The 22,858-nt window shown below is 38.6% G+C and overlaps 1 protein-coding gene across 2 annotated transcripts in view; it reads left to right on the top strand.

Moving 5' to 3' along the window:
• Positions 1 to 22,858, top strand: part of osbpl3b (oxysterol binding protein-like 3b) — a 73,777-nt gene that overhangs the window by 40,396 nt on the left and 10,523 nt on the right. Inside the window, exons 4-16 of one of the 2 annotated variants that reach the window (XM_066682504.1) lie at positions 1,012 to 1,128; positions 4,172 to 4,225; positions 5,982 to 6,095; positions 6,756 to 6,920; positions 7,349 to 7,460; positions 7,833 to 7,939; positions 9,288 to 9,380; positions 10,796 to 10,955; positions 13,157 to 13,287; positions 14,070 to 14,177; positions 16,232 to 16,369; positions 19,856 to 19,949; positions 20,527 to 20,774. In XM_066682504.1, the coding sequence (XP_066538601.1) occupies positions 1,012 to 1,128; positions 4,172 to 4,225; positions 5,982 to 6,095; positions 6,756 to 6,920; positions 7,349 to 7,460; positions 7,833 to 7,939; positions 9,288 to 9,380; positions 10,796 to 10,955; positions 13,157 to 13,287; positions 14,070 to 14,177; positions 16,232 to 16,369; positions 19,856 to 19,949; positions 20,527 to 20,774 (1,641 nt within the window). The remainder of the gene's footprint in view (positions 1 to 1,011; positions 1,129 to 4,171; positions 4,226 to 5,981; positions 6,096 to 6,755; positions 6,921 to 7,348; positions 7,461 to 7,832; positions 7,940 to 9,287; positions 9,381 to 10,795; positions 10,956 to 13,156; positions 13,288 to 14,069; positions 14,178 to 16,231; positions 16,370 to 19,855; positions 19,950 to 20,526; positions 20,775 to 22,858) is intronic. The other variant, XM_066682505.1, reaches the window with a different exon arrangement.

Here is a 22,858-nt window from a genome sequence, read left to right as displayed (position 1 = left end):
ACACACCAACTCCTCACAGACAGTCACTCGGAGCAGAAATTGAACCCACAACCTCCAGGTCCCTGGAGCTGTGTGACTGCCACACTACCTGCTGCATCACCGTGACGCCCATAAGTGTAAATCTCAGTAACAAAATCAATTGTACTGATCTGAAATTCATAAAATATCATTTTTGATTAGCACTGGATTTACCTAAATTGTTATCTCAGTCACCCAAAATTGATCTTATGTCAACTATGTTGTATTAGCTGTTTAGACTCTGACTGACACAGCAGGCTGTGCTGTGCACCAGTAATTGCAAGATAACCAATTAGATCTATGGTGATGCCTCGTCCATCCAAGACCAGAAATCCAAGGGTAGAATGGCCCTACGTCTCTCCACATCACTAGCATAATTGTAGCAAGCATACACATCTGTTAGCTGATGTAACAAATCTGGGCTTTTAATGTTTTCTGCCAAGTGTATAGAGCTGTCCAGTGAAGTTTGGTTAGTAGCAATTAAAAAAAAATAACATGGGCTCAAAAGCATGGGCTTCACCTCACACTCCCAGGGTTTTGCAGCTCTGTGTGACTGGGAAAGTACTAGCTGATTTACTGGTTAAATTGGCATGAGTAAATTGAGACGAAAATTGAGTTAAAATGTAAAAGGTTTTCTCACGGCAGCTTTTTTTAAAACACTTAAGTGATTAAAGAGTGTAAGAGTGTGACTTTGCCTGGGGCGGATAAATCAGACCAAGGAGGAAAGTGGACACTCCCATGTCCTTGCTCCTCAACTCCCTGCTGAGCATGCAATGAATTATAAAGGACTTGGTAGAGTTTTTTATTTTGTGAATGTCATCATTGTCCAATTTAAAAGATATATCTCCCAAAATAGTAACTTTACCTGAGAAGGAAATAACCTTCTTTATTTTCAGTGGAAGTGAATGTAAAATGATTTTACTCCAAGTAATTTTGTTCATTTTTTACAGATATTAACTGGACACTTGGTAATTATATGCTTTGTTTGTACAGGACAGCTGGGAGATTGTGGAGGGGCTGCGTGGGGGTCTGGGGAACATTCAGGAGCCTGAGAAGCAGGAGGGCTTCATGCTGAAGAGGAGGAAATGGCCAATGAAGGGCTGGCACAAGGTGAAAGAAGTTCTGTGTTGTATTATTTATCAGAAGTTCGCTGCTTTTACAATATTGTAAACAGCTCAGTGCCCTCAGTACTTTCAGGTGTTTCACTTCTGCTTTTAATACATTTCAGTTCTGAGTTTAAATTGGTTGGTACATATTTAAAAATTATACGCAGTTATATTCATCATATTGTTTTCTGCCTGTTAGCACTGGATTTTTGGCAGATGACAAAATTTTTTTTAAATGTTCATACAGTCTTATATATCAGCCTTATTATACCTAGGCCTGTCACAATAATTATATTATCGACTTAGTGTACAATATATGGATATTTCCTCAATAATTTTTGCTGACCTAAATTTTGCACATTGTCTTGCTGCCCTGTTTGTTTTACGTAAGAATTAACATCAGCAGTATTTTAGGTTTTCGGTGGTCTCTCTGTTCTGGGGCCATTATGTTAATTTGTTTAAAAACTGTGGTTTTATTTTGTGAATTAATTAATTAATTAATATGTTTAATTAATTCAGAACATTTTTTTACATTCCAATTCCAATATCTGAATATTCTTAATAACTATGTTTTTGTTAAACGTTCATTGCTCTTTAAAGGGGTGTACTTGCCTTATTGTGCTATTAAATTCTCATTATATTAGTGCCATACAATGGTCTTAAAATGACAATGATATAATTTATAGAAGTAGTTTTTGGGACAGTATATCAACCCACAAAAAACAAAAGCAACTGTAACAGACTTAGTGATACCTGGTATAAATGGCACCATCCTAATCCTGTATTGTGACAAAGTTATTCAGAAGACCCTGAGGTTCACTCAGCTGTAAAGAATACAGAAATCCCCTACTGAACTCCTACAGGTTGCTAACGGTCACATCCTCCTACGCGCTCACTGAAACAACAGCCCTCCACAGGGGATTTCAGCTGATTGAAGCACTTGATGAATGATTGTCCTGCACACTGTCGGTTCAGTTTACTTACACACACACTTACACACACAACCACGCACACATACACGTCATCATGCCCTTTCTCCATGTGTGTAGAAGCACTTTCAGATGTGTTATCACAGGCTGTTTATCACAGAAGAGGCCCTGTTTCATTAGCTGGTCACGCACATGATCTTACACACCAGAAAGATGACCTTTATTTGCCGTTTCCTGCCATCTACATTCACAATACCATATTGTTTTGCTTTACATGAATACTGTACATTGGGTGGTACATTTAAAAAACCGACAGCCTGAATATATGAGTGTTTTTCCATTTATTTGTTTTTATATCACATTGCAAACAGCAGCTCTCATTGGTACTGAACATTTCTTATTGAATGGTCCAGTAGAAGTGCTCCAAAATGATTTGCCATTCAAATATGTGAATTTCTCTTCTAAAGTTGTCATTTGAAAGATACCCAACCTGTGCCTGAACCGATCCTGAAGGCTGTCTAATGAGGCAGTATTGTGAGGGAGGAATGCACCAAGTAATGTCTGAATAGATTGCTGGTATAAAACGCTGCCTGCTTTTTATACCACTATCTGCAAATTTGTCATTATTCTTGAGAGCGAGCATTAGTATACCGGTGGCCTGGCAACATGTTGACATATTTATGCCTGTAAAGCTTCTCTCTAATGCCACTTAGTTAAAAATACCTGTATTAAGTAATGCTGTCCTTCAAGGCACTAACTTGGAGACAACAAGACAGCAAAGGATGCTGGCTTCTGTTTCAGACACAGTTTTGGTTTGAGAATTTGGAGAAATTTGGAGAATTTTGGGAACGTTACAACAATAGTATAAGAACTGAAAATGTTTGATTGTGTATTTATACACTGAGAAAAGTATTTGAAACGTTATAAGTGAAATCTCGTTAACATTATCAGCTACCTCCAGTTCTCCTCTGAGACATGCAAAACCAGCCATCTCCTATTATTGAACTGCTGCTAATACAATGTCACTGGACAGTTCAACATACTTGGAGGAGAGCACTGAACATCCAGATCTGCTATAATAGCCAATGAAGTCAGGCAATGATTAGCATTGTGCTGAGTAATGGGCTAGTTTGGGACCACCCATTCAGAAAGCAAAGCTAGCCATACTCACTTGGACTCCTTGCTTCACCGATTGAGCTGAGCAACGTTATATCTACTTTCTATGTCAGAAATTTTAGGTATATTACTTCTGTAACACAACAATTACCACAGGATCAACAACGTTCTGTGTAGCCATAAAGAAAACAAATATTTGTGAATAATTATAATGAGCTTATTCCCCTTGCCCATGTCTACCCTGAGCTCAGAGAAATCAGTTTCTTCACTGTTGTTTTGAAACACAGCAACACATTTATTTATTTATTTATTTATTTTAACACATTTGTTTCCATTTTCTCAACCTTAATCACAGAGAGAGAGAGAGAATGAGAAAGAGAGGAGACTGTAGACAGTCTTGGGCTGGTGTCCAAGGCTTGAGAGTAAATAAAGATAGAGCTTGTGAGGAAAATGTAAGGAAACACAGAAGGAGAGACATGGAGGTGGATAAAGATAAATTGGCGAGAGAGAGAGAGATAGACAGAGAGAGAGAGAGAGAGAGAGAGAGAGATAGACAGAGAGAGAGAGAGAGAGAGAGTGAGAGTGTTGCAGAATTTGTAATACACCAACATTCATTAATTCAGTCAGTCATTTTCTGTAAAATACGGGCCTACCCAGAATAACTGGGCACAAGGCAGGAACACTCTGGATGGGACGCCAGTCACCACTGGGGCACCACACACTCACACAGTCAGTCATGCATATATACATTATTGCACAGCTAATCCATCGCCTACCAACATGTGTTTTTGGACTGTGGGAGGAAAGGAAACCCACACAGACACAGGAAAACACACCAACCCACCTGACCTGAAACTGATTAATTTCTCTCTCTCTCTCTCTCTCTCTCTCTCTCTCTCTCTCTCTCTCTCTCTCTCTCTCTGTCTATCTCTCTCTCTCTGTCTGTCTGTCTCTCTCTCTCTGTCTGTCTCTCTCTCTTTGTTTCTGTCCTATCATCTGCAGAGATACTTCTTCTTGGATAAGGGCATTCTGAAGTATGCCAAGTGTTCAGCTGATGTGAGTATAAAAAGCAGATTCATCACTCATGAGTCATGCTCCCTGTCTATCACCACCGGCAGACCCTCACAAATCATCATTGTCAGGAAAAACGTTTTATTTTGATTTTATTTTATTATTAATTAATTAATTAATGTATTTATTTACTTTTAGAAAATCACCTACTCGTTGGACTAAAATGTAATGGTAAATGGACTGTTTGAAATAGTCCAAAATGACTTGTTGACTTAATTTAAATCTCGTTTGTATTTATGGAGTTTTCACTACTATTGTTTTCTACAGCATGTGATTTGCTTACTATTTGCTTATTTACTACTTTATCTTATCACTAAGAGGGTTGAATGTTTTAATTTTCCTAGCATTTGGATGATGATATTTGAGTGATACTTTAACTGAGTGTTCTATTTAACCGAGGTTTCTAAACATGCAGCTTAGTTTGATTGAATATGAAGTAGAAATGTAATGGGGCACTGATTGGACATAGCTTAATATTCTAGTGAGCTTTTTGGACTGACATCATTCTTTGAAACAATTCCAGCCGTTAGTGAAACCGGATTTACAGATACTGGTGCTTTTAGACAATGGCTCTGTGTCCATCACTCACTAAAATGTGACTTATGGTGTGTCAGCATGATTTTCCTATATCAAATAATCAGCACTATATAAAAATCTTGATGATAGAGGGCAAGGGCATTCGATTAAAATTCAGTGAGGGCATGTTGCTGAAATCTCCACACTGCAAAGGTCAAAACCTCAAGATTAGTGCCACTGGTTTAGAACTTGCTGCAGGAAGAAAGAACAAAAACACGAGCACTCACCTGACTGAGTCTAACGTAGAGCTGAGATTCTCCTTATTTCTTAAATAGAAAAATTGTCTAAAACTCTTAGACACCTGCTCCATGGACCGTGGTTGGTGCAGTGATGCAGAGAATGATTCAATCAGTATAGATATTAACCTGTACATTAAACATTCTGTGCATTTATCTGTGGGCATATTAATACATACGTTACATAATTAATCCCACAGCCATGTAATGAATTACATTAAAACTCAGTTCATGTTCCATGTTGACTGTAATGAGAAAGTTATAAGGATTTATTTCATTTATGCTTTTGTTTGGAGATAATATTATACCTATTATATTATATTATATTATTAGTATATAACGCATTATATATATTTTTGTGCACACCTGAAAGACTCGGTGCACATTTAAAGATCTAATTTCACTTTTTGTAAAGAGTGTCTGCAAACCTTAAGGTATTTATTGTATCTTCAGTGCTGTTGAGCATCAACAAGATATGAATTGTTAGTGTTTAATCTGCATATTTGGTAACATTTCCACACTTGTTCCAATGAATTATGGAATGGGAAATAACTGAAGAAAACGTGAGAGGTGTTTTGAGGTGTATATGCCAGGGGAGAACTCCATGGTGTGTGAGGTTAATGGAATAATGGAATAAAGGTAAGGTCAGTCAGTCTTAGCAAAAAAGTGGCTCAAATCTTTCTCTCTCTCTCTCTCTCTCTCTCTCTCTCTCTCTTTCTCTCTCTCTCTCTCTCTCTCTCTCTCTCTCTGTATTTGCACATCTAGAGTAAGCAGCACAGGCCCAGGGGTTTTAGTAATAGCAGACAACGTGCTTGTTTGTCATCTGTAGCGAGCAGGACTGGCATGCTGCAGTAAAGGGCAACATGCATTGTTTGTTACACCGCTGTGTGGCCAGTGGTTACCAGGGTTCACCTTCTGTGTTTTAACAGATCGAGAAGGGAAAGCTGCATGGCTGCATTGACGTGGGCCTGTCTGTCATGGCCATTAAGAAAAAATCCAAGTGTATTGATCTGGATGCAGAGGAAAACATCTATCACCTGAAGGTAAATGCCAATCAGCCACAGAGTAAACTGACCCAGTGCAGAGATCACTTCTCTGGTTTATGTGGCTTTGAGAGAAGGCAAGCATTGTTTATTAATCTGTATAAATTAGTAAAGAGTGTTTGCAATAGAACTATGACATATATGAGGAATAAAGTTTTTGTGTCTGATGTGCTTTGCCACTATTGCCACCTGATTAGCATCGTGCATTGACTGATGAACTTAAGTAAATGCAGTTGTTGGCCAATCTATGTTTAAATCTAGTTTTTTGATCTCTGAGATTCTGAAAACGGACTATAGATGAATGGATGGATGACTGGATGGAGAGAGTGACAGAGTGAGTGGATGAAATGATAGATAGATAGATAGATAGATAGATAGATAGAGAAATCTGTCTGCCATTCTCTTGTCCTTTGTAATTCTACAAATTGCATAAATAACAGTCATTAAAGTATGCATTAGGCAAAATTTACCAAAATATCTCAAGATAACCAAAAAAGTGTTTACATTTCATGTGTCATTGGGTTGAATACTAAAAAGACAATGTTACATAAGAACCAATGCTATTCAGTCGATTTCTGGCGAGAACTGTGTTTAAGTAATCCATGTCTGTTACTTTTTATTAAAGTGTGGACACTGACCACAGACGCTTTTTGCTCATAGATAAAGTCGCAGGAGCTGTTTGATGAATGGGTCTCTAAGCTGCGTCACCATCGACTGTACAGACAGAATGAGATCGCTATGTTCCCCCCAGAGAAACCACTCTTCAGTCCTCACTTTCCCCCTACATCCCCCACCACCTTCACTGAGGGCCAAGCAGCCAGAAAGGTACCCACCATTCTCTCACAATCAGAGACACAGGAGCTGCTTATGCACGTATATACACACACAGAGGATAGTGGATCTGTACTGGTTTGAAATGTGAGACTAAAGTATATAAACCAGTAAACAATATTGGCTTTTGAAGAGAAAAAAATAATCAATGAAATCCATGATTTTTTTACTGAAGAATATATTTAATATCAGCAGCATGACACAAGTAGACTTTTCATTCATTCATTCATTCATTCATTCATTCATTCATTCATTTTATTAACCGCATCTTCCTGATCAGAGTTAGAGTGAGTCTGGAGCTTACGCAGAAACATAGGATGGAACACACCCTGGAAAGGGCACCAGTCCATCACTGGGCATCACATTCACCCAGTGTGTGTCTGTCTTTCTGTGTGTGTGTGTGCGCGTGTGTGTCTGTTTAGCGTGCCTCTCTAGGGAAGCAGGCTTCTCTCCACTCTCCAATCACCTTCACTAGTCAGGCCAAGGTGGCTGCATGGCTGCAGTCTTCTGACGACATAGACAGGTGCTCCAAAGGTTTGTATTCACACAAACACACACATACACACACACACACACACTTTGTGAGTGACAATGAAGATGCTGTGTCTGCAGGTTTCACTACCTCAGGCTAACATATTTTTGCTTTGTCTCCTTTTGTTTGTTACCTGCTCCTCCTTCTCTGACTCATATATATATATATGTGTGTGTGTGTGTGTGTGTGTGTGTGTGTGTGTGTGTGTGTGTGTGTGTCTGTGTGTGTGTGTGTGTGTGTGTTACCTGCATCCACCTTCTTTCTCTTTCTGTATTTCCCACTCCCTTTTCTCGTTCTCTCTCCCCATCTGTCTCTGTCTCTGTTTCTCTCACGTTCTTCTCTCCTTCCACTCTCCCCACTTCCCTCTCTCTCAGAGTTATGTGAGTGTGAGGCTCAGTTGTTGGAGCTGGATCACTTGCTGAGGAGTATGGAGGTTATTCACCGCACCTACTCTGCTCCAGCCATCAACGCCCTGCTACAGGTCACTCCTCCACACCAGCCCAATTCACACTCTCACTTACACTAAATACAAATATAAAAACAAACCATTCTTCTTAGTATCGTTACTGTCCAAAATAATTTAAAATTAAAATTAAAGTATGTGCAGTTTTGTTTATTGATATTTTTTTACTTCGTTTAAACACACGGCATGTACTTAATATTTTTCTGAAACTTTCATCCTACTATAAAAAATTACTTGGAATAGAATCCCTTTACAAATACTTACATTAGAAAAAAAATCCTGTGAAGTTGTCTTTTCTGAGCTAATGTTTTTTATTATTACTTTATATAGAAATGATGTGATGAATGTACTAAAGATTCTTATTCCAGATTCCAACCCTGTAAGACAATTCCACAGTTACTATTTTGTAAAGGCGTACTCCTTTAGGCAAGACATGTGCTGATTCTGTTTATATGCAATCAATTTGAATAATGCAAATTATTGTTTTCAGTGCAGGGAGAAAGGGGAAAACTCACAGGAAAAAGTTACTGCTCAAATGTTGTGCTTCAATAACTCAGGAGACTTTTTTGGAGGTTCTCCTAAAATTAATTTGTAGAAAACATCAGACTAGAAGGAGGCATTAGATACTTCTGGCTCTGAAAGATGAGGAGTGCTAATAGTTTTTTATGGAAACTGTCTGTGGGGTTTATATTGAGAGACCTGTCTTTATTTTAGTTGTGAATTAAAATGAGTATTATTATCTCAGCAAACCTGAACCCAGGGTGAGTCTTTAATGAGACCTGCCCTAAAGCTCAAAAAGAAACCTCATGTGAGATTTCGCAGGTCTCCTTCTCAGGAGCAATATAAGAGCAGCATTTAAGCAAAGATTAAGATTTAAGCAAAATTAATCTTTGTATGTGCATGTATGTCGCATTTATGTTTAAGAGAAACTATGGCGATTTAAAGGAGGTCATTGTTCTTGCCTGTGGAAAACTGATTTTCTGCAACATACACCTTCAGTCAGCAGTGCTAGAGTTCCTGAGATTACTAAAAACACCTTCACCTTTCACAACCCACATTCAGAATCCGCAGCAAGATGAGTTTACTGCAGCAAATCCAATTACTTTCACATAATTGCTATTAAAGCTAGATGTGTACCTCTGAAGAATGCATTTCCCTTATCACTGCTCAACATTAGCGGAAGAAATTGATGTTTTTTGAGCTGCTGTGAATCTGAGAAATGCATTCTTCTAACAAGCACTATTTATAGACTGCAATCTTGCCAAAAAGGGTTTTTTATAGTCTTGTGCTGAAAATAACACGGCAGGTCGCTGAATACTCTTACGAACAAAGATGTGTCTGTTTTTTATTTATTTTTTATTTGCAGCCTTCAACATATGATAGTCCTAAAAAAGAGAAAAGACATCCCAGGAAATGGCGCTCCAAAAACTACAGCAAAGATAACAAGACAACCCTGCAGGTAGGTATTTATTTCTGCTCCTCCAGTCTTCTCCATAGGCTGTGCTATTGTGATTATCTCAGTGGAGACGGATTATTGCTCATTGATCAGAGACCTGTTCAGTGGATGGTGGGGTAAAAAGTTTATGGTCAATATTTAATTATAAGAGTGGCTCCCAGTGCTTGCACCAACTGTAAAGCTGTGCTACTTGTTAAATATGTTCCCAGTAAAGAATGCAGTCCATGGTTGTATTGTGCATTTTGCAAGGACTATTTAAAAGGCTTGAAAACCTCTATGGGTATTCAAATTTTTCAGCAGAACAATGTTTATTTACAGTAATCAGCCATTACATTAACAATGCCTCATTGTCTCTAAACCGATTGTCACTTTTATCAGCTGTACTGGCCATATAGTTATGGACTGTATTCCACCTGTTGCTCTGTATACTTAATTTGCCGCCTTTCACCCTGTTCTTCAGTAGTCAGGACTTAAACAGGGCCACCATTATTTTTTGTAGTGGATCATTTTCAGCACTGCAGTTACGCTAACGTGGTGGTGGCACCTATGTACTGTCCACTGTATAAGACACACCTGGTCCACCTTGTAAGTCAGAGACAGTAGCTCATCTGTGGCTGCACAGTTTGTGTTGGTCGTTTTCTAATCCTTCATCAGTGGACACAGGATGCGGCCAACAGGACACTTTTTGCCGGATATTTTTGGTTGGTGGACTGTTGTCAGTCCAACAGTGACAATGAGATGTTTAAAATTCAAGCAGCACTGATGTGTCTGATCCATGCTTACTAGTGCAACACTAACATTTAATCCCTTTAATCATAAACTTGGCACTTTAATCTGCATTTTGTCTCTTGGTCAAATTATTGTTATATTTATCATATATCATGGAAATGTCTATGAAAGGTGTTTAGATACGATGATTCTGTCACCCACCCCTACAGCAACATACGTCAAGTGAGTAGCTGTGAAACCGAGTGGAGTGTATCAAATGGGATGAACGCTTGATATGCAGCTGTGTACACAGCTCTTTTTATTGTATCAACTTTAGTGAATATAAGGATCAGTCAGTACATATTTGCTACTGTAAAACATACAAGAGAACAAAAGTCAGTTCACTGAATGTTCCTTTGAGCATTTTTCTGAACATTCTCACAGTCATGTGGCTTTGCTTTTAACCCTGTCATACCATGTTACCTCTATAACTCTGTCAGGGTGGTCATGGCACATGCAAATCCATGCTGTATATAGTCAAATATGTCATCGTGTGGAACTGGAACTTTCTAATTTATTTCTGTCCCTGTTTTAAAGAGTTAGCTAGTAACTTTATTTTTAGTTGCAATAGCCAGTTTGATCTTTAGCATTAAAGAAATATCTGTCATGTTGAGAAATACAAGATATAATTGTTGTCCTTTCTGCTTCAGGTTCCTAGCTGTATCTCATCGGGATCCATCCGCCTCCATGCTTCCAATCCCAATCTGTCCTCTGCTGATATGGCCAATGAGAAGAGCTATCCAGAGCCCCTTGACTTGCCCATAGATGTGTCCAAACTGCAGGAAGACTTCTGCCGTGTTGCCAGTAATTGTGAGCATTTCCGAGCTCCAACTTATGAACTTTAATTTGTGTGTAATTTTTTTTAAAATCTGCAGGTCTCCCAGTGTATTATAAACTAATAACACCTCATCTGCAAGGGAAATGAAGCAGCCACCAGACACAATGCTGCTTTATTCAGGAGTAGATGCCAGCACTGTGTAATGAGGGACAGATGTTGATTACAATTTTTTAGTCACAGTTTCTCTCCATTAGAATTCAAAACATGCCCCCCCCCCCCCACCTCCCCAGAGTGTGAGATGCTCAATCACCAGCAGTGAGGTGCTTGTTCCTCAAGCCTGGCTCCACAGCTCTCTAAGGGAAACAGCTGTCAGTGGGAGAAATACATATTCATGACCTTTGATATTTTTATTGTTGGTTTAAATGTACATGTATACTGACTTGCCAATTTATAAGGTACACCTACATCCAATTACTGAAAAATTACACCTACAATATAGCTGCACTTAGAATGCTTTGAATTTAGTGTTTTACATTTATAAGCTTGTGTATTGTTGCACGTTTTTCAGCTCGTCAGGGAACCATAGTATGTATTATTTAGGTAGTGAATGATTGTAACCACATTTGTGACACTTCAGTGTCATTAGCACGGTAATCTGAGTTGCACTGGCAAAAGTGTCCACAAGTTACAAGTGACGAAATCTGATTTTGCTGCTTTAGCCACATTGGTTGTCATAGTAAAAAGGCAGCTGCAAGTGCGATAAGGACAGGAAAGCAAGAGGCCCTGCCCACTCATGAGGAAAATCAGAGGCATCATGCCCCATAGGACGTGCAGCCATAAACAGTAAAAACTAGTTAAATATTTAAAACACCTCTAACGGGCAGCACCTCTATTTTAGCACCATAGTCTGTTGATGTGAGCTCGCACACGCCAGTGATTAAAATACCAATTTAATTATTATTAATAATGATCATTTTTATGTGAAATGTCTGCTGTCACGCAAGTTATTAATCTCCACTTTGTCATTAGATTTTCCTGTCCACTCCGTAGCTGTGGACTAGCCTTGGTCTAATCAAGCCTATTTTGTGAATGCTTTAGTACAAATTGCCATTTTATGTAGATTTTTTTTTAAAGCCCATCATGGATCATGGAGTATATTTCTCTGAAGATTGTCTCATGTGGTAATTTAAAGCTACAAAGAAATGTCTTGGACTTTTTCTGTTCTAATATACGAGCATATGCCATTAACTGTCCCTCTGAGTTGTGTTATGTGTTTATATAATAAGGTTCTACATTGTTTAGTAAAGCAATAGATTTCTATATTCCTTACATTCTCTATGCTATTTCTTCCCATTTATTCTAGGCCATATTCTGTTTATAACTCTTAGGTAAATGTGATGTCTGATGTCCCTGAGTAAAACAACACAAAAATCCAATATTACAGAGTCTGATTGGCCACAATTAGTCACAACTTCAGAGATCTGATTTTTGTCAGAGTTCAAAGCCAGAAATGTAGCTTGCATCTGATCTGAAAACATCAGATTTCCTGTAGCTTCCTACATTTAAAATGGCAAAAAATCTGTCCTGTCAAATAACAAATTAGCACCTCCTGTTGAAGCCAGGTCTAAAGTCTGAATCTTCTCTTGTAATATCCTAATTATAGGATAATAGAATAATATTGTATGTAAATGTAAGTTCTAATAGTTCAAAAATGTCAGCTGCATAATTCTAGATAAGCACGTCTCAGTTTTGTTTCTGTGTAAAATATAAGTTATAGAAAGAGTTCTTTATTAGTCCAGCTTTGTTTACTTTCTGAAAAAAAGGGCAGTGTCTCACTTGTACTTTATACTGCAAAGACCCTCAGGCAGGGAATAAATGAAAGAGATCCAGGAAGCATATTCTGTCTTTTATGAACACAGTGCATTAATACAGTGGCTGATAAAGTCTTCTCTTCCATAGAGAATATGAAAACCAATCTGTTTTGTACATTACCCCACAGTTCAAAAGATACCTGTCCACACAGCAGACTTGGGTTTGATTTCCTGCTTGGGCAGGAAGACCATATAATAGCACTGAGTCCTTTGCTGATTACTTCTAACTCTGCATTCATCTGCCTTGGCAACGTGATTAAAATTTCCTCTGGACAAGAACTTAAAATGCAGTGGCATTATTTAATACATTTATTGTAGTTGTACACACACACTGTTAAATGTGAACATGTTTCTGATTTCAGTGCACACTAGCATGAAGTCTGCCTTAAGCTCCCTGTCCACAGAGAAGGAGAGGCTGAAACAAATGCTGGAGCAAGAAACCTGTCCAGCACCATCTGCACAGCTGCTGGGACTCAAGAGTGCTCTGGCTGCTGTAAGTCCACATCTCACAAACACACACACACACACATACACAGTATACTTGCTCTTTCGGTATGCTTATATTTACTGTAACTGCTTGATAATACCATTCCAATGACTTAAAACTTTCTAACCTGCATGTTTCTTCAATGCTCTGCACTAACCAAAAGCTTTTTATGGTATGAGTGAAAATGTGGGAGGTCTGTTGCTTAGTATGTTGCTAAACGTCTTATAATCTCAATTCATTTTTTTAATTTTCTACTCCAGTTTATGAATAAAGATGTTTAGAAGGCTTACAAAAAAGAAATCATGTTCATTGCATTATCAGTTTATTCATTAGGGAATTTTACATGGTACAGTTTTCCTTATCCTTCAGAACAATACAGTTTTCACAGTAACACATCTCCCATGCGTTAAGAGGGGAAAATGTTCTTTCCTGTAATTTCACATTGCTGTGACTCATCTTCCTCATTGAGTCATGGTGGTGGAAAAAATACCTCTCACTATTCACAGTCAGAGTTTTGTGAGTGAAAGCAAAACCTTAAAGCTTTAGCACTAAGGAAACTTTAAAGCATCTTTTCATGCAGCAGTTTTAGTCTGAGTTCTGATAATGGTTTAAAGGTCATAGGATTATAAAGCTTGTCCAGGTTTGTTATATTTGTCCACTTGATATGGTTTATACTGAAATATGAAACTATAGAGTGTTCAAGTCTATAGAGGACACTGCTCGTTGTGTGTGTAAGCTGAGTGTGTGTATGTGTGTGTGTGTTTGCCATTTGCTGTTTGCTTTCGCAGGCATTAGCACAGAACTCTGATCTGAGAGAACGTCTTTGCAAGATACACATTGAATCGCATATCTCAGAGCCCACTGGCCTTAAAAACTGCACCACTGTCCCTGTGCAGGTGGGTGTGGGAACTGCATCATCACTGATTCAGTGCCTGCCCTCTAATCTGTCTTGTCTTGTAGAAGTGTTATTTATTTATTTATTTTATTAACTTATCAGAGAGGTTCATACTGAAACTAGTGTCTGTGATTACTGAAACCACACTGCATATGCAGCAGATAGAAATATTGCCCTGTTCACAACAACCGTTTGAGAATGAGCCACGGTTTACTCCAAAGGTGCAAGAAACATGCTGTTTGTTAGTCATTTTTACTTTGTTTTTTTTTTTTACATCATTACTCTTCTTCTCAGCACTTTTTTTTGCTCAGTTTAACCATCTTTGCACTCTCACGTAAACATGGGTCCAACGCTGTGACTGGAGAAATTAAGTGACAGGACAACTCTAAAGTGCCTGCCACCTACGTAAGACACAGCATAAAATCCAAACGTCTCATTTTATCTCATGGCTTTGCAAATAACATTTTTCCATATATCTGCTTTAAAACTATATAAACCATAAACATAGCTCTTATGTGGGGGATGCAATCTGATTCAGTCAAGGATTACAGGCAAATCAAATTCTTCATGTGAGAAAAAATTCAAAAATACTATTTGCTACTATTTGGTAAAAATTGCTGCTTGGTCCAATCAATTATACACTTAAAACATAATTCTGTTGCTAAAATTTAAATATTTCCCCTAATGCTATAAAAGTGACCTAACTCATCTAAATTAATTTAATAAAAATATTTTTTTCTGCACAGCAGGTAGTGTCGCTGTCACACAGCTCCAGGGACCTGGAGGTTGTGGGCTCAAGTCCCGCTCCGGGTGACTGTCTGTGAAGAGTTTGGTGTGTTCTCCTCGTGTCCGCGTGGGTTTCCTCCGGTTTCCTGCCACGGCTCAAAAACACACGTTGGTAGGTGGATTGGCGACTCAAAAGTGTCCATAGGTGTGAATGTGTGAGTGAATGTGTCGTTCTGTGAAGGACTGGCGCCCCCTCCAGGGTGTGTTCCTGCCTTACGCCCAGTGATTCTGGGTAAGCTCCAGACCCACTGTGACCCAGAACTAGATAGACGGTTACAGACAATGTATGAATGAATGATTTTCTCTACAAAAAATGTGACTGTTGGGAAAAGCAGTAACCCTAGGGCATGTACTCATAACTCTTCTATGCTTTGTGTCCTCCCTTGCATACAGCGGACGATAGCCACTCTTAGTCTCACTTAAGCATGCTGTCTGTTCTCATTGAAGATATGCTCTTATACTCTCTGTGGGATTCTTTGGGGTTAAAGCCATGAATCGAGTTTCTGCAGACTTAGTTAAGTTAGAGCTGGTTAATGAAGTCTCTTGACTCCCACACTTAGGCAGCCAAGCAATCTCCCACACACACAAACTTCCCTGCAAACACAGGCTCACTAGTGTTTCCTGTGGGATAACTCCGTCAACAGCTGACTTTCTGAATCAACAGTTGAGTCAACACTTTCCTTCTGCACTAATTAGCTTGGCCTGCGCTACCAGCTCATGGCTTTCGTTTTCTTCTGTTTAGAAGCAGGAACTGTGATGTGAGAGAAATCTTTGCTAATTGGATTTGGTCTGGCCTTTCATCTTTTTATCTTTAGGGAATAAGTAATCATTAGGGTTTTTTTTGTGGGTGTTTGGTTTTTTTTTTTAAGCTATACATTTTCTTAGATTGAAGCTCAATTTGCTCAGTGTTTTCAGATGATGAGAAATTAAACAAATGAAATGAAGAAATGCATTGGCTGTATCATACATTAAACAAAATCAAGTGTTCACATTTTCTATGAGCTTTGTGTTACTTGTAATAACTGTTGAGTAATGAATTTACGTTATTGTTATTATTAATAAGTCAGAGGAACATCGGACAGAAAAATCCCCAACAAATCTTTCAAAATTGGACTTAAAAAATATTAAAAATTTGAATATCTTTATATCTAGTTATCAAAATAATAATTATCTTTAAATTACATTATTATTATTATTATTGTGTATTTATTTTATTAGTAGAATTGTTTTTATTGTTATTATTATTTTCTTTATGCCTTATCCCTCCAGAAGCAGGAATCTTCAGACTGTCCGCGGTCTCTGGTCCACCAGGTGTCCAATGAGAGCCGGACGTCCATCACAGATTCACTCTCTGAGTTCTTTGACGCACAGGAAGTCTTGTTGTCAGCGAGTTCCTCTGAGAATGAGGTGAGACACCTCTATCATCACACTCAATATGTACTCACTGTACATATTGTGCCATAATGTCTAGTGATATCAGTCTAATAAACCTTATTTGGTCATTATTCTGTTCCATTGTAACTGACCTCACATCTTCAGGACTCTGTAAAACTGTCTTTTAGAGTAACGTCTTCTCAACTGTTTTTAGATTGCGCAAGCATTTAAAATACTTGTCAATACTCTGTGCATTAATGCTAAATAATCCCACTCTATAAAGTAACACACAGCATTTACATACAGCTACTTGCAGAATTCATCTTAGAACATGTTTTGCAGTAAATGTGTTTTACTCTGGCTTGTGCAGTTTTTAAATAACCTCACGTACTCTCACTTAGATGCGCTGTCGACTCACTGAAGGAGTGCTCTTATTCTCACTCTGTGGGAGTCCAGTCTAAACTAAATAAAGGGGCTGTAGAGATGTGATATGCATATCATAACTAATGCGTGCTTTTCACCACAAGTCTTGTTTTACTTATACTCATTACTAAATAATTAGTTTGTTTTTTATTATTATTATTGTGGCAGCACCAAGTGTGATACACCCTTAAAAATGATAGTTCTTCAAGTGTGCTTTAGTAAAGAAAACTGTTTTATATAGAACCATGAACACTCAAAGAACCCTCTGTGTGGTTAAATGGTTCTTTGCACAGTAAAAGGGTTCTTTAGATTGACAAAGAATATGATCTAGATGGTTCAATTTAGCACCTTTTAGAAATGGGTTCTGTATGTTACCAACAGTTCTTCTATTATAACCAGCTTAACAATGTAACTATAGAAGGACCCTTAAATGAACCATTTAATCATGCAAAGAACCCTTTTAGTGTTCATGCTTATATATAGAACTACATTTTTAAGAGTGTATGGGGACGACGGACTCATAAGGGAGCTCCCAGCATGGCCTCCCTTTTGGTTGTTTAAGGGGTTATCTTAAGGGATTTAATGGTCTTGTTTTGTGAATTTCTGTGTTGGTGTGTGTCACATGTGTGTATGTGTTTGCAGTGTAGTGACATGTGATGCTGACTAGGAGCTCACCATATAGAAGAAGAGAGGCTTTAGGCGGCTTGCTGTGCCCCTGGCTCTCGCTATATAGAAATCCCAAATAGCTACTCGTTCCCTTGCTTCCATTTCCCTTGTGCCCTTTTAAGGGTTCAGTAAAAGTTGCTTGAAAGCAGTAATGGCTCAGCCTCTTTACCCTGCCTCCAGTGACCGTTATTGTAATAATATTATTATACTGTACACGGAAATTAAAATACATTGCTCATTTCTACACTCATTTTCCATTTTATCAGCGCAAATTGCTATATAGGTGCACTATATTTTACAGATTCTACAGATCTGTTGCTCTGCTCACTTTTTTAGCACCCGTTTTAACATGGTCTTCACTGGTCAGGACGCCCGGACCACTGCAAAACAGGTATTATTTGGGTTGTGGATCATTCACAGCCCTTCAGTGAAACTGACATGGTGGTTGTGTTTTAGTGTGTGCTGCACTCATATGTATGGCTCAGACACAGCAGTGCTGTTGGAGTATTTGAAAGAATTCCTTATTCCATACATGAGATATCTTCCTCGCAAAAAACAACAAAACTGTGGAGCCACAAAGCCTGAAAAATCCACAAGCAATTCTCACACACACAAAACATACCTGCACTTACATAGGTTGTCCCCTTCAACCATGCTTCAGTGCATAAAAGACATGCACCACAAGAGTTTATATTGCAACAGCAATCTAAATAAACACTGAAAACTATAAAGAAGTTTTCAAAGCTTAGATCCCTTTCTGCCTGCCTTTTCCCTACTGAGACCATTTAAACACAGGAGGGGGAGTGATGGAGGGGGCCTCATTCTACAGTCAATTGGGGAATGCTCCCTCCATCCAACACGTCTGGCTTTAAAGAGGAAGAATACTATGTTAGAAACATGACTAAAAATCTGAATAAATCTAGGTAACATTTCTTAAGTAACATTTATTACATAAAATTGCCTCTATTTTATTCACTGCCTCAAGTGAATGTATGTATGTCATTTCAGACAGAACATGGAAAAAATACCTGGAGTGTTAAGAGGTTAAAAACCATCATAAAAAATAATTGTGATAAAATTGAGATAGTGATCCTACAAAACAAATCGTGATAATGTATTTTTGCCATATCGCCAACCCCTAGTGCGTCATACTATGAAGGACTGGTGCCCCCTCCAGGGTGTGTTCCTGCCTCGTGCCCAATGATTCCAGGTAGGCTCCGGACCCACCATGACCCTGAACTGGATAAGCGGTTACAGATATTGAATGAATGAATGAATGAATGGGTTTGTCAATAAGTCTCTCCTTCTCGCTGCCGCTCTGCTGTGGATGGGTGACTCATGAAGACCAGTGTTGGGAGTGTAGGTTGGTTCCTGCTCCAGTGTTTGGTTTGTTTGGTATGCAGGATTAGTGCTGTATTGAGCTAAACTGGCTGTTTTTGTAACGAAACATCTCCATTTTCTCAGTTTTTTTTCTTTTCTTTTCTTTTTCTCTTTACACTTTCTCAAGCTTTCATTATAAATGGACCAGTCGAAATGGTCCTAAACTGCCTGAAATATAGTCGTTTTACATCTTGCCTTGATGGACTACCCCCAGAGCTTAGCAATTCTCTCTCTCTTTGTATCGATCTACCTCTCTGACGAACACAGTGTGTAGTTCTTTTGCTTGGGCTTCTTTTCTCTGAATATATCTCTCTCACACACACTGTCTTTCTCTCTTACTCTCTCCCTCTTTCTCTCTCACTCTCTCCAACTCTTTCTAATTTAACCACTCTCTTTATTTGTTTTCTTGATGTTTTTTTTTTTTTGCTTTTTAAAGCAGACCTGCCCATGCAGCTCCAGTAGCAGAAGTAATGTGATAATGGACTTAATTGCTTATGTCTAAAAATACCCCTCCACAGAGCAAAGCGAAAATTTGTTGTCCTCCCCTATGAATCTCTCTCTCTCTCTCTCACTCACTCACTCTCCCCCACTCTCTATCTCTCTCTCACACACACACATTCTCTCTCTTTCTCTATGTTTGTCTGTACTTCACCTTCACTCTTAATCTCATTCAAATTCACACACCGCACATATTACTTCACATAGATAAGTGTCTTTGCTGTAATGTGTCTGGAATTACAGGGATGTTAGTTGATGGGATAAGATGAGGGAAAGTTAAGAAGAATGGAAAAAGGTGGAGGAAGGTGAAGGTTAGGTGGAGAGAAAGTAAGGGGAAATTGAGGAGAATGTGGAAGAATGTGAGGAGTAGGTGTAGGAAGGTGTGGAGAAGGTGAGGAGATGGTGAGAAGGGGAGCAGAAGGTAAGAGGAGGGTGGGGGAAGTAGGAAGTTGAGATGAAGGTGAGGAGATGTGAAGAGAATCTGAGGAGAAGGTGGGCTGTGTTATTTAAGTTGAGAGATTGTAATGGGGATGTGCTCTCTCTCTCTCTCAGGCCTCAGAAGACGACTCATACATCAGTGATATCAGCGACAATGTCTCCATGGACAACTTCAGTCATGAGACCCAGAATGAGAGGCTCAACTCAGGTGAGATTTCCGCTCTGCATCTGTTGAAAGATCTCTTGCCCTTAGCACAACATGGTGTTAAGGAGAACACAATGTGTGTTTATTCAGAATAAACCCCTGCCAGTCAAAACAGAGCATCAGAAACAGAATTCCTTTATACAAGCCAAGTGTATTTCGAATATGAGGAATTGTCACAAGACTTAGTAGATATCAAAATGACCTAACAGGTACAAACTCTATTCACAGTATTAAAAGGAAATTAGATATTAAATAATATATAAATCAACATTTTATAAGTTTCAAATACATAGAAATGGAGGCTCGAGTGGTGCAGTGATCTAAGCATTGGCTCTCATTGGGAAACTGTTTGTTTTGATCTTCATCCAGTGATGTCTCAGCCGTCACAGGTCTTGAGACCACAGTTAGCCCCTCTCTCTGTGTGCAAAAGCAGCACAGGAATGATACATAAACATACAGCCTGTCATAACTCCAAGATTTGAATGTAGGCTCTGGCAAATATTTGAAATTAGATTCTAGAAAAACACTCTCCTAATTCTGGTATCGACGTCTTGGTACAAAAAACATCTTGTGTTTTCAGACGTTTGTATTGAGAACGGCGCTCCCCCAGGGCAGCGGCGCTCCTTCTTGCCATCCCCGAGCCCTAACACCAGCAACATCAGTCTGTGGAACATTCTGAGGAATAACATTGGGAAAGACCTATCAAAAGTGGCCATGCCTGTTCAGCTCAATGAGCCCATCAACACCCTGCAGAGACTGTGTGAGGAGCTGGAGTACAGCGAGCTGATCGATAGAGCCGCACAGACACAGGACCCTTTTGAGCGCATGGTAAATGCCACACACAAACATACACACACACAGTGATAATAAATGGGTAACACATAGGGAGCAGAGGAATTGGAACCTCTGTGAACTACCTCACTCTTACTACATGCAGTCGTATGCAGAAGTACTTATACTTACTTTCACCTCAGAAAACAACAAAACATCTGCTCTGACCAGGGAAGCCCAAACTTTTGCATTTGATTATAAAAGAGTCGTTAAAGGAAGGCCATGATTGTGTCCATCGCGCTAGTTTCTGTGTGAATGCACACATTTGTAACAGAATTCAGATCAATAAACACAATCAATATTCATTTGTTTTATAAACGTAATAATAAAAGCCACTGAGGTGTGAATTATATCCATGTTTATTTGTTTACTTCCTCAAAGTGCAAATTTGTGACACAAATAAAACAAAAATCTGCGTATTTTCTTCTTTGCTGATGATGAGAAAACCCGCTGTTAAAGGAAATCGTGGCCTTTGAATAAAGCAGATTTTAAAAGGCCAGAGCCTGTGATCTTTATCAGATCTTTAAAGATGCGTCATGCTCTGTCAGCACTTCAGGATTATTTTATTTTAAAATTGGTGGATGGCAAATAGTAAAAGTAAATATTCCCTCCATGATTTCTTTCCAATTGCCTGGATTCTCTAGTCATTTGAAACCGCAGAGGTGTCAAGGTTCAGTTTCTGAACCTGAATTAGCCGCCCCTGAAAACTGACTGTAAAAAAGTTGTGTAAAGCTCAGTGCAGCAAACACAAGTCTACAGCTGTGGAATCATGTCATAGTCTGAATCATTTCTGCATTTGTTTGGCCTTTCTGAAGGTCAATTCAGCCCAACTTAACTGAAGCATGTTTTTAAACATTACTGTGCTTAAATAATGCTTTACTTTCCTAACAATTTCAGTACCAACATTCCAAGAAAGAGTGAGGCTTGCACTCTCTCTCTCACTCTCTCTCTCTCTCTCTCTCTCTCTCTCTCTTTCACTCACAAACACAAACACACACACACACACACACATTAACAGTAATATAAATGGATTGTCTCTGTTGAGTCAGAGAACTGTGATTTGCGATGTCACTTGGTATTAGCTGATCACATTTCCCATTACTATAAGCATGCCTTTAAAAGCCTGTCTAATCCAACCTTGTGTGAAGGCCTCTGCAATTAGACATGATTCTGGATCTCTCACTGTGGAATGATGTACTCTGCAGGGAAATGAGTTTTTCTGACCCTCCACTGACTTTCAGAGAGATAAGAGGAGTGGAAACTGTGATGGATTTGTTCCCTGGACCTAGATTACACATAGTCCTTAATAAATTGGGTGTTACATTGGGATTAAGTTGGTCAAATGGATTTGCTTCTAGCAGTTTTTTTCATCATGTCTTAAAAATATATTCTGAATAGGAATTAGTTGCAGAATATTTACAAAGTCAGCAGCACGTGGGGCTACATTTGACTTTTTAAATTTTATTCTTAAAGTTTTGTTCTGCTGAGATTTTCCTGTGACTTTACTGTGAGGCTTTGTGTCAAAAAATAAATGTTCACACGACCATTTCCCAGACTCTCTTTATCCCATTTTAGAACAATTCTGTGTTATTATATCTTTGAGACTGATATATGCAAATAACCTCTGTTTCTTATTGACTGTCCTGTTCTTTGGATGTTTTAAGAAGCAGCTCAGGCTGAAACACACTCTGAACTACAGCATGGATGGGAGGAGTTAAAGGATAAATAGGGGTTTGGATATAAATTGACTGAATCTTATAACATCCAAATAAAATTGAATTCACAATGGGCAGTTTGGTTTACCCAGTTCAGCGGTGCACCCAGACCGACTCACACATACATGTCTTTTGGAAATTAGTTTAAACACTGTAATTCATGCAAAAGTGCAACTTCTTTTCGAACAAAACAATATAAAATGCATAAAATCACATTTGCAATAAAATTATTACAAATGACATATATTAGGCATAAATTAGTGCCCTTCAAGTAGAAAAGAGGAAATTTGCTCTCCCAAGAATTATAAACCTGTGTTGAAGCATTTTTACCCAAATAACACAAATATATATATATATATTTGTTTG

Source organism: Hoplias malabaricus, chromosome 10 (genome assembly GCF_029633855.1).
Source record: "Hoplias malabaricus isolate fHopMal1 chromosome 10, fHopMal1.hap1, whole genome shotgun sequence".
Taxonomy (NCBI): Eukaryota; Metazoa; Chordata; class Actinopteri; order Characiformes; family Erythrinidae; genus Hoplias; species Hoplias malabaricus.
The sequence above is the reverse complement of the archived record's forward strand: the minus strand, read 5'-3'. Positions and strand labels throughout refer to the sequence as shown.